A 12,411-nucleotide genomic window follows, 5' to 3' on the forward strand; every position below is an offset into this window, starting at 1 on the left:
TTTCAAACATTAAATTACTGAGAGGAAATTAAACTTTTTGAATTTAAAATTCTCTTTACCCAGAATTTCTAATAGGTTTGCCTAATTTTCTAGGCCCATTTGTATAACTGTTTCTAATTCTATAACAGATAAATTTGTTTATATCTATCTCAACCCTAAAATATGGAGTATGATTTGCTAAGGATGCTGTCAGTCTTCCAAGGTAGACCAGACTAGGAACTAAAATCACATCAACTAATACTACTTTTATTGTTAGGTTATATTAATAGAATCTTACAAGTCTGAATGCATTTCCTCTTCCCTTCCTCCCTTTATTTTCAGGAAAAAGACATTTACTTGGATTACAGATTGGGTTGGACTCAAATTTCTTTTATCTAACCATTGTCTTGGTTACAGGTCTTCCGCCTGTACGTCAAGGTTATTTTTTTGCCCATTACAGATCCTGAAAAGCAGTGGTTATTTTCTGACCTCATTGAAACTCTTCTTGCAGGGGTCTCCTGAGGCTCCCAAAATCCTTACTTTTGGCCCTCAGAGCCTTTCCAAAGTTAACATCAAAATTGATTGTAAACGTAACATAAGGGAAAAAATTTGGAGAGCAATCTTATACATTGTAATTTAAGTTATTTAGTCAATTTGAATCCAATGAGGTCAAACACAATTTCTGTCCAATCTTATCCACATTGGGAGGGTGGTTCCCACCTCCCACCCCGGTCCACTGGCCAAATATAGTCCCACCAGAAAAATATTATACAGCCCTATCCTTCTGGTATTTCTGCACTGTTGTGGTTGCTGCTTTCCTGTTAATTAGCTGACACCTGCTGTTCAGGTACAGTGTACAGAGCTATAAATGTTACATGCATACAGGTTTGTAGAAGAATTCACATTGTCTTATTGACTGAACCAATAAAACAGGTGGGGAAGGGAGGAAGTAGGTGACCTTCTTTAAAATTGATGCCATAATTAGGATTTGCTTCCAAACATTTGCATTTATTCTGTTTGTAATCTTCCTTTTTAAAAAACAAACATTTAAAAAATTATCTAGGATGATTGCATGCATTTAATACTTAGAACCTGTGTCACATAAACAAATAATAGTCTTTTAATTTATAATACCTTGCTGTAAATGTTTCAGTGTAACACACTGAATTAAGTTTACTGCTATTTATGTAAAAATGTAAACTCAAAATTCTCAAGACTTTAAAAGGAAGCATCAATATATCATCTTGGCTGGCCTCCCATATTTAGTTTCTCTTATGTCAGGCCTTGCTGACAGTAAGCTAGGACCCCGTAGTATTGCTAGATGTATTAGTATATAGAAAATCTGCTCAGTAATGTGTGCTAGATACAAGTGTAGTTGACACAGGCTAAAGGGTGTGAGCAGAATAACTGTACCTTTGGGCTGAATGAAACAGGCTACAAGGTTTATGTGGCTCATGTAAATGGCTGTTTAATTGGTTATATTATGGTTACTGGCAGATATGAAGAAAGAACCTGTGGCCTTTTCTATTTTATGTGCCTAAATAACATGGCTGGCCTTGGGTACTCTGTATCTTAACCACTTGCAGAAAGCAAAATAATATCTATATTCTACCACACTTTTAATTCAGCCTACCTCAAAAGATAGTTGTTGTGGGGGAAACAATGGAGGAAAAAAATCTATGTATATTGTTCTGAGCTCCTGAAGAGAGAAAGCGGGTTGGTGGAATCCAAGAATTAACACATTCCCAAACTAGGCATTATGGCTAGATAGATCAGAAGTTGATGGTTTGTCAAAGGCTGCCATAAAGTTAACACTCATTGTATAGATGTGATCGAGAAAAATCAGGTGATTCAAGACAAATGTGAGGTTAAATGAGAAGAAAGCAGTATTCCCTGATGGGACAGTTTGTTCAGATCAGACAAAAGAGTTTTATAGAGCTGGCTTTTTCTTTTGGTGAAAGTAGATGGAATCCTTTTAGAAAGCTGTCAGAAAGCTTTCTTGCTCCGCAGACTAGCAGTGGCGGTGGCAGGTGGTGTGGGGAGAAGATGTTTTGCGCACGCAACCTTATCCTGCGCATGCGCAAATGGAACTCTGCACACATGCCCACTGTTTGCACGGCCCAGTTGGTTTGGTTATCTCTGGTTTAAGACAATGGTGAGAGATGAAAAGGATTAGTGTCAGACAATACCTAGGCAATACTACACTGCCTATCTCCATCAAACAGAGATTAATACAGTTATTGGTGGAAAGCCCTAAGTGATAGCAGTACTGATATATGGAAGGCTAGCTGCCAGAACCCTATGTGTTTCTTGTCTTTATATGTTATGAAACAAAAAAGATGGGTATTTCATTCAGAACTGTGCCTACTTAGCATAAAAAGTTAACCAGGTAGGAGCATTTGGTGGAAAAGGTGGCAGGTAGCATTCTGATCAGTGGTGCTTTGCAACAGGCTATGTCTCCCGGGGTAGCTGTTTGGTAATTGGGCAGGATCACAACATGTTTTTGAAATTCCAAGTAAACACATCTGCACAAAAAGTGTTTGTGTACACTGTATGTATAATCTGGATACATAAATCTGAGCAGCACACTAATGAGGGCCTTTTCTGGGATACAGGTCACTACTAGCAAAGTGTTTGTCCTAAGCTTAAACAATTCCAATATTTATCTTACCACCACCGCCCCTCCTCCAAAATTTAGGTCAGCAAAGTCTTTCTTCACTCAGTTGTTCTTTCACTCATTTTTATTTCTGGAGAGATTTGTTTCATTTTTATTTCTTTGTGCTACTTGTAGTTGTTGCGGTGATGGATATTCTATGATTGTAATGAGAGATTATTTTCATTTTGTTACTTTTTGTAATGTGGTTGAGTGCTTCTGTAGGGAGAAGGAATCCTGGTTTACAAATACATACATGAATTCATAAATATTTAAAGCATAATGATTTAGAGAAAGTGTTTTTACAAGTAGCATAAAACAATTAGTTCAATGTTTTTATAGCATGTTGCAAATTGGCTAGCTACATCATCCTTTTGTAAATGCCACATTACCATCCTATAAACTTGCTCCCTAATAAAACAAGTAAAAAAGGCTAGCCTTGCTGGGAATAGAGTTCTAAATAAAGTCAGTAACTAAAGAACTAAAGATATATTAGAGACTCTGGGAGATAAAGGACTAAGCCTGGTAAGGGGATTAAGAAAACTGATTTTAGAAACATGATGTGTTTAGAGGATTGACAGGTGTATTTTAAAAAATAAAATCTAAATATATTCATATATCCATATGTAAAGAGAATCTGAGAGTGAGTAAAATGTTGGACCAGGATCGGGGGACTCACATTCAAACCCATATTTAAGCCATTGAATTGGTTTACTGTATTTACTTATTAAAAAGACTCGTATAGTTGCCCATCTTATGCACTATAATGCTAGGTTGCTTACAAACCACAACAAAAACAGTACAAAGCATAAAAACCAACACAAAAACCTTAGGTGCTGCCACCAAAGTACACTCAACACAGACACAGAGAGAAAGAGAGAGTGGGGTGTGTGTCTATGACAATTCACCATGGCCAACTTGCTATAGTCAACTCGCTGAAGGACAAGAGCTACACTAATGAGAAAGAAATAATGGAACAGAATCATTGAAGAAAGTATACAAAAGGAGGGACAGAATGAAATGTGAATCTGAAATAATTGTTATTTATTTTAAATAATGAAATAGAGTTGTCCCATGATAAGTTGGCTGTGGCAAGTTGTCCCTTTCAGAAAGAGAGAGAGAGAGAGAGACCGGGATGCCTTATGCACAGTCACTCACACTCTTGTCACTTCTCGTCTGGATTATTGCAATGCTCTCTACATGGGGCTACCTCTGAAGTGCGTGGGTGATTGAGGGAGCCACACGTTGCTCCCGGTAACACCGCTCCTGCGCAGTCTGCACTGGCTACCTGTGGTCTTTTGGGTGCGCTTCAAGGTATTGGTTACCACCTTTAAAGCGCTCCATGGCTTAGGGCCCGGGTACTTACGGGACCGCCTGCTGTTACCTTATGCCTCCCACCGACCCGTATGCTCACACAGAGAGGGTCTTCTCAGGGTGCCATCCGCCAAGCAATGTCGGCTGGCGGCCCCCAGGGAAAGGGCCTTCTCTGTTGGAGCACCTAACCTCTGGAACGAACTTCCCCCTGGTTTGCGTCAATTACCTGACCTTCGGACCTTTCGCCATGAATTGAAAATGCACTTGTTTATTCAAGCGGGACTGGCTTAACTTTTTTAACTTTTTAAATTTTTTGAATTTTAATAATTTTAACTGGGATATTTTATTTTTGGGTCAAATTTGACGGTTTTAATTTTCGGCCAATTATATAATATGTTATTTTAACTGTTGTTTTAATTTGTATATTGCACTGTTTTAATCTGGCTGTACCCTGAGTCCTTCGGGAGAAGGGCGGTATAAAAATCTAAATAATAATAAAATAATAAATAAATAATAAAGAGAGAGAGAGTCAACATAAAGATTTACTGGGACTCCAGCCTTACTCCATTTCAGTGCTTGTGGGAAAAGCCAACTAACTTTGGGCCATTCTATCAGCCTAACCTACCTTTAGAGGAAATTGGAAGAAGGAGTGCTAAGATTTCCACCTTGAGCTCCTGGAGGTAAAAGGAAAAAGAAAGCTAACAATAGTAAATTAATATTTCTGTACTTATCCCTGACTACATGTTTATTTTGTTTTAACATCTAGGTATCCGATCATGGGACACAAACCTCATTGAATGCAACTTGGATCAAGAACTTAAACTTTTTGTGTCTCGCCATTCAGCTCGATTCTCTCCTGATGTTAGAGGTAAGGTTTATTTTTCTGTTATTGCCTGTATTTGGTAGAGATTAATTTAAAACACCTGTTGCACAATAAGTCTTGGTCTCCATTAAGACAATACAATTGTAATCCTATATTCACATTCCAGAAAGCAAGTCAATTGAGGTTTTCTTTTGGATTAATATATCTAAGGTCACAATGTAAAATTGGTTGCCTCTCTTTTAAAGAAAGCCTTATAGAGGCCAACAGAAAAAGCCAATATGTAAGTTTGATGTCACAGCCAGTGGCTATAATTCCAGACTTACTTACCGAAAGTAAATTTTGATGAGATCAGTGGAAATCAATTCACAGGGAATTTATGTAGTTGGGCTATAAGCATATAACCAATCATGTGGTATATTGTTCTGAGCAAAAAGGACTCAGTTCTTAGGATAACTCAATTATACACTATTGTTTTCCAATAAAAGAATAATCTGATGTGAATTGCTGCCTTTTGACAATGTACTTCCAAAGGTGCTTTTTTCAAACCTGGATGACTGAGAATCTCCATAGACATTTTGACAATGCAATTCTCTGCATTAATAAAAGCTGAAGCAATAGAGCACAATTTCATTGCAGATTAATGTTTTCTTAGTTTTATTACAAATATTTCTGTGGGATCAGAATACATTGTAATTCCTTTTAAATTACAAAAGCTGTTTAATCTTGGCTTTAAAAAATTGTAGGTATTGGTGTGAATAAAGACTATGATGATTATGCCACTCTCCTTTCCCCAGGCTGCATTTTAAGCAAAGTTTGTATGTTTGTTATATAGAGGGTTACATATTTACCCAAATTAGATGCTCAAATTCTATAAAATGCTTCCAACTCCTTGCACATATGCAACATGTCCGAAGTTTAATGTGCAGATTATCTATTATAAAATCCTATCAAAACATATAGGAATCACTTTCTTTTAGGAAGGATTAAGATAGGATTTTATTCAAATAAAGTTTTCTTAGCTAATCACAGCAGAATGAGTAATGGGTCTTTCTATTTTAGAACTGAGTGGGCAAATTTTAAGTAGCTGGAAGTCTTATTAAAATTATGAATGGTGAAGACAGCAGTGAATGGGAGGTAATATAAAATAAGTGAAATTAGAATTATCTCTTTTTCATGAATTTAAGGAGAGACTTTGCTAATTAATGGGAATTTATAGGTTTACAACTATAATTTCCATGGTTTTATGCCTGTGTCTTCAGAAAATAAGACAGAGACTTTAGGTTTTCATCCCATTCATTGGTAAGAATGTTCCAGTTTTCATTGTAGTTAAAAATAAATCTTGGGAACAACTTTCTCTCCTATTTATTAAAGAGGGATTGAAGTTCACAGTGATTCAGTTCACCCTACCATCTTGTTCTACTTCCTGCATAGACTCAGCTTTACATTCCTAGGTCTTTATTCAGGTATAGGATCAACTCAATTCAGTGGTGGGATAAGTTTCTTCTCTGTTGGCTGGTGATGCTGGCTCTTACAGTGCAACCTCTCTAGAGGATTAGATTAAGGAAAGCTTGCATAGTTGTTTGCCTCTCAAGAAAGAATATATGCAGTGCCACAGTTACTTTTAGGATAAGATCATTAGGAACATAGCCTTGATCCAAAATATTTAACCTCTGCTTAATGGGATTTGAGCTAAGCAGATGTAAATAGGATACATCTGTTCTAGATCCCACATTGGTTATATTAAACTTTTCCTAATGCAAAAGAAATCACAGAAACCTTCTGCAATACAACTTTCTGGGAATATATCTAAGATTTGCACAAGATACAGGTTTTCAGTTATACTGTATATTAAATAATTCTTTACTAAATAACATTCTCACTTTAATTAAAATCTTAAAACCTACTCTTCAGATCATTGTATCAAGGTAAACTAATGCAAGTCTCTACTTCTGTTCAAATGCATTAAGTTAAATTAAATGTACAATAGTAAGAAATATAGGCGGGTATTTAGACAGTACCTGGATGACCTGAAGTTAGTCTAGATTGTTCCAAGATTAGATATTAAAATTATTCAATCCTGTGCTAGTTAAACAAAAAGTTATAGGAAACAGTATTTTAAACACATATGGCTTCCCCTTGCTGTCTTTAACCAAAGTCCACCCAGTGGTTAGGCGAGGACCACCCCAATCCAAACCATTCCCAGCTTGGTCGCTCCCAGCCCCAAGCCTCGGTAAGATGGAAGACTTCCTCTAGTTTCCCCCCCCCCATCTCTGCCCTTTTTGGCTATCCTGTACCTTGTCTTTTTTTTTTTGTTTGTTTGTTTACATTTATACCCCGCCCTTCTCCGAAGACTCAGGGCGGCTTACAGTGTATAAGGCAATAGTCTCATTCTATTTGTATATTTTTACAAAGTCAACTTATTGCCCCCCCAACAATCTGGGTCCTCATTTTACCTACCTTATAAAGGATGGAAGGCTGAGTCAACCTTGGGCCGGGCTCGAACCTGCAATAATTGCAGGCTTCGGTGTTCTTAATAACAGGCTATTACCAGCCTGAGCTATCCGGCCCTTTATGGGCCATTAAGTAGTGCTAAATCTGCATAGGTCTTAAGATGTTTACTATTTTATGGTTCAGGCAAGCTGTGGCACTGGGGCTGTAAGAAGACATGAGATGCAGTACAGCACAAAGCCATAGCTAACATAGCACAGCACAGCACAGCAGCACAGCACAGAGGCTTCTTGGAGCACTGGGATTTGGGGGTTGCAAGAAATCCCTGGGCCCAGCCCAGCCCTTTTCAGCAGTGTGGGGAAGGTTACTTCTTGGTAGTCTACAGCTCAGAATGCAAGGAGCACCTGAGCTGCATTGCAGCATTAAGCCTAGCCCCAATCTATCTCAATAGTGCAGCGCAAAGGGTTTTCTTGGTGCACTGCAGCTCTGGGACTGCAGGTAGTTTGTAAGATGCAGCGCAACACAGAGCCAATTGTAGTGTGAAGCTTGACCTAGCAGCATGATGCAAAGGGGCTTCTTGGGGCACTACAACTCTGACAATTCTAGTAGTCAGTAGTCAGTCCAACTTGGTACTGGTAGATTGTTATGTTTGTTTAAAGCTTTACAATATTTCATATATCTTGTTTTCAAATATTTTCTGTGTTCACTATAAACTTTATAGTAGGAGAGTCTATGGCCGCCACAAATCAGAAGTCTGGTAGCACCTCTTCAAACTAACAAATTATTAATCTTTTGTCTAAGTATTAATACTTCTTACTAACTTTATAGGAATTTCATTACAGAAAAGTATACAAATGCCACAAAACAATATTTTGAAGTGAAAGTATTTTTCATGTTCCAACGTAGATTGTGTAAGTATGTAAATTCACACAAATACAGATAGGAGGGAGGGAAAAGTCACTAGCCAAATGACAGGTTTCACATCTAATCAGTACAGAAAGCACACTACTCAATGGCACGGCAGTTTTATAAACTTTGGAAGTTGCTCAGTTTGGAAAAGAAATGCAATATTACAAAAAATACTTTGGAGAGAAAAGATTAAACTTTTGAAAGCCTATTAATTACAGAATCTTACAAGAACTCTGGATGTCTGTCCTGTTAACGTGGCTGAAGTTTCAGCATTAGTTGTTATACTCCTTATTCTTAGCAAGAAAGAAAATGGAGACAAAGAGGCAGGAGGTTAGTTTAATTTGGCTGACTCATGCAAATGGATCAATGCTTAGTTTCCCCATGGAGGAGTTGCTATTAGCAACTGTGCCATAGCATCACTCCCTTGATGCACAGTAACAATGAGGCTCAGAATGTAGCTATCTTAAAAGCCTTCTAGATTGTATTTACTTCTATAAGAAGAACAATCCAAACACAATTAATCCAACCAGTAAAATTTTGAATGGTTATCTTCTGAATGAGAGGGGGGGCGGGGGCGGGGAGGAGGTTCTAAGTTTTTAATTCTGATCCTTAACTTTAAATTCTCAAATAGAAATATTTGTTTACTGAAAATATAAATATGCCTCATTTTCATTATGAAATGCTGTTCCTTCTCAGTTTGTTTTTCCCAGCTTGATTGCTTCCAAAATTCTATACTTTGGCTACCAAATATCCCACCAAGGGTGAACTGTTTATGTTTAACTGATGTAAAAAATTCTAATCAATAAATGATTCATGAATTGCACATATTTTTAATCTAATTATATTTGAAAGTTTAATTATTCATAGTAGTTAAAGAGCATTCTTTAATCAGGATGCATATCCTTAGTTTCTGGTGCTTGTGATGCAGCTATAGGGAGAGGAAGATAAACATGAGGAGCAGGAAAGGGAAAGGCACATTCTGCTAAACTTCCTTTTGCAATGCTACATCCTTAGCATTATTGCATTGTCTGAAGTTAATTAAATACTGAATTACAAGATGTTACTGAAGTATCTTATATGGTATGAACTGTCTTCATTGGCTATAGCTCAACATCTGGAGATCAACTAGCTGGTACTTGTATTAATTTTATTTTGGAAGGAATCCATTTGTACATTCTGGCACTGGAGACTTTTACAACTTCTCTTTAATGTTTTATAACAGAAGAATAAAAAATGACCCCCAGGACAATAATAGAAATCACCCCCCCTTAATCTTTTTGGTTCTGTTTTGGTTTTTTTGAGAGGCTGGCTTTCAAGTGTCTGTTGACTCAAGTAATTTGCCATTGTCTCCTTCCTAAGGGCTGAGAGAAAATGACTGGCTCAAGGTCAACCAGCTTTGTGACAAAGTCAGGACTAGAATTCATGGTCTCTTGAGTTTCTAGCCTTATGCATTAATCCGTACAGCAAACTTTGCTTTGTTTTTTGATAATTTTCTGATAGATAACAAGGATAATGTATCTGACACTTTGAACAAGTTTACCACATTTCAAGTTGTAGTTGCAGAGTTTGGTGCTGTAAATGATAATTGTGTCCTATTGAAAAACAAAGTTGAAAGGAGTTTTTAGTTCACTTTCAAAAGGCCTTGTTCAGAGTAATATAAGGATATAGAGAGAAAGTTAAGCTTGGACATCTCTCTTACTTGAAACTGAAAGGGAATAATATATGTGCAATATACAAATACTTTAAAAAGAGAGCGAGAGAAAGCAGTGCAGTAAATACATTATTTTAATTCATCCCATACGGAAGAACTATGCCTAATTTTTTGCAATGTTATCTATTGCTTTTGTTTGTAGAATTAAGGAAGTTTCTAATAGTTTTATTTTCCTGCTGAATTTAAAAGATACAAAGTTTTGAAAGTAAACACGTTTTATTTACAATTTTTGAAGTCTTCCTGTTAAATGCATTTTAAAAATGCTACCTGCCTGAAAGATATAGAAAGAGCTTACAATAAAAGCTCTTTGGGTACATTTCCTTCAGACATGTTTGCATGAGGAAGGCAAGATTTAGCAATGTGTTAATTTAATATTACTCATAGTAATTTATCCATGTCTGTTGAATTATTAATAAGGTTGTCATTATCAATTGCAAACTACGGACCCTAGATTAAATTTTAAAAGATTTAAATAATCCCTAATGAGGATTCCACAAATAAAAAATATAAAAAGTTCAGAATATTGTCTTCCGCACTTATTAGAAATATAGAAGATTGGCAAGGAATTTTGTTTTCCTTTGAAAATCAAAGCAGTCACCAATAATAACGCAACTCCAAAATTTAAGCTTTGGTATTCATATATAATGCATCATTATGAATTGTCTCTTTGGGGCTATATCGCAGTATAGATTTTGGTTGTTCTATTTGTATTCATAGAAAGACCTGCTGGGAAGGGTTACTTTGCCCGTAACAATTCCCCCTCCCATTAAACCTGTAATTACATCAAGAATTATAATTTGGCTTTGCCTTCTGCGGGATAATGTCATTGCATGTCAAGTTGGGGATTATAAAGCAGAGGAACACCCTGCTGATGCTGTCATTTTATGTTAAACAGGAGAATCCGATTTCCTTCATCTCATAATGATTCAGAGGGGTATACCGTTTACCGAAATTAATGGAAATATGTAGATTTCCCACCAATTATAAGCTGTAGAAAAGAGAGAAAATATTTCTAAAAAAATAATTAGAAGTACCAATATGTTATTCTCTACAGTTCAAAGCATAGGCAACTAATGCTGCTAAATCAGTCACCAAATTTAGCTCTGGTCTGAATGAGTAGAATCTGAATAAAGCCTGAAAAATCTCACGCTAACCAAGGAAATAGTGTATCCCATTGTACAAGTTGTTTATTTCCACATATGAGCTCAAATTTAAAATAGTAACAAACTGCTGCTTGTTCTTTCCAAGGACAGGCTTCTATTTTGCAAATGGATAGCTTCTTCCGTCTCAGGCAAAAGTCACAAGCTGTTTTCCAGTATTGCCCACATATTTTTCAATAGGACTAAAAATTCTTTAATCTCAGGAGATCAAATAAAAGCATGTTATTTTCCTCTCTCCAGCACATGTGCACCATGGACCTTTCTGTTAATGAATTCATTGTGTTGAATTGTTCAAAAGCTGTACCGGCTTAAGATAATTAGTCTCAATTTGGCTATCTTTGACAGGAAGCAATCGGCAGGTGCTACTGCTCAGTGCTGGGTGGGACTTCAATGTATTGCTTATTATCCTACTTCGTTTGGTAGAATATATATGTATGGCTTGACTTCCTGAACCTTGAGTTCATTGCCTGCATCTAACATATCTCACACAATTGTATCTTTCCTCATAAGTTTAATTTCTTAATTGACAACTAAAACTAAACAAAATAAAGAATGAAATGAACCACATTTTTTTTCTACCTTGCATTTTAATTGGCAGTGGTAAATTCCTTTATAAAGTGAAGGCGGGGAAAAACCTTCACTTTGGTTTGTGTACTTATACATACATACCTAGCATTCTATTGCCTTTTGAAATAAGCAAGGTTTTGTAAGCACATGAAAAGGAGTAAAAATAGTAACCCAAGGAAATAGATAAAAGGAGGGAATGGAGCAGGGGTGAAATCCAGCAGGTTCTGACAGGTTCTGGAGAATCAGTGGCAGAAATTTTGAGTAGTTCAGAGAACCGGTAGCAGAAATTTTGAGTAGTTTGGAGAACTGGCAAATACCACCTCTGGCTGGTCCCAGAGTGGGGTGGGAGTGGAGATTTTGCAATATCCTTCCACCAGGAGTGGGATGGGAATGGGGATTTTGCTATCCCTGCCACACCCACAGAACCGGTAGTAAAAAAAATTGAATTTCACCACTGGAGTGGAGTTAAAGTAGCTAAAACTACTAACCCTAACTATTTTACCCAATCACCATTCATTATACCTTTCCATACTTAAGCAAACATATGGTACCATATCATTTTCAAGGATCCCCTCAATCTCATCCAACTATAGTTTTCTTGTAGTTCTCCTTCAACAATGAACTTTCCACCCCTATATTTGTTTTCCATTTCAATCTATATTCCTTCTTCCTGTCTAATCAAACAACCTGATCAATTACTTTGCATCCATATTCGTTAAACACACATTAATTTTTGACCCAATAAGTTTTAGGGGAATCTTCAAACAAAAGCTAGAGAGCCATCATCCCAAATATATTAGAACCTGCATATCAGACAGGGGATTGCCCTCTTGAAGTCTGTTCCAGT

The 12,411-nt window shown here is 36.7% G+C and overlaps 1 protein-coding gene across 1 annotated transcript in view; it reads left to right on the forward strand.

The window, feature by feature from the left end:
- The window catches only part of MAP1B (microtubule associated protein 1B), a 79,993-nt gene that overhangs the window by 5,386 nt on the left and 62,196 nt on the right, over positions 1-12,411 (forward strand). The window contains exon 2 of the mRNA XM_058168951.1: positions 4,713-4,814. Within this exon, the coding sequence (XP_058024934.1) occupies positions 4,713-4,814 (102 nt within the window). The remainder of the gene's footprint in view (positions 1-4,712; positions 4,815-12,411) is intronic.

This window comes from Ahaetulla prasina, chromosome 2 (genome assembly GCF_028640845.1).
Source record: "Ahaetulla prasina isolate Xishuangbanna chromosome 2, ASM2864084v1, whole genome shotgun sequence".
NCBI classification, from domain to species: domain Eukaryota; kingdom Metazoa; phylum Chordata; class Lepidosauria; order Squamata; family Colubridae; genus Ahaetulla; species Ahaetulla prasina.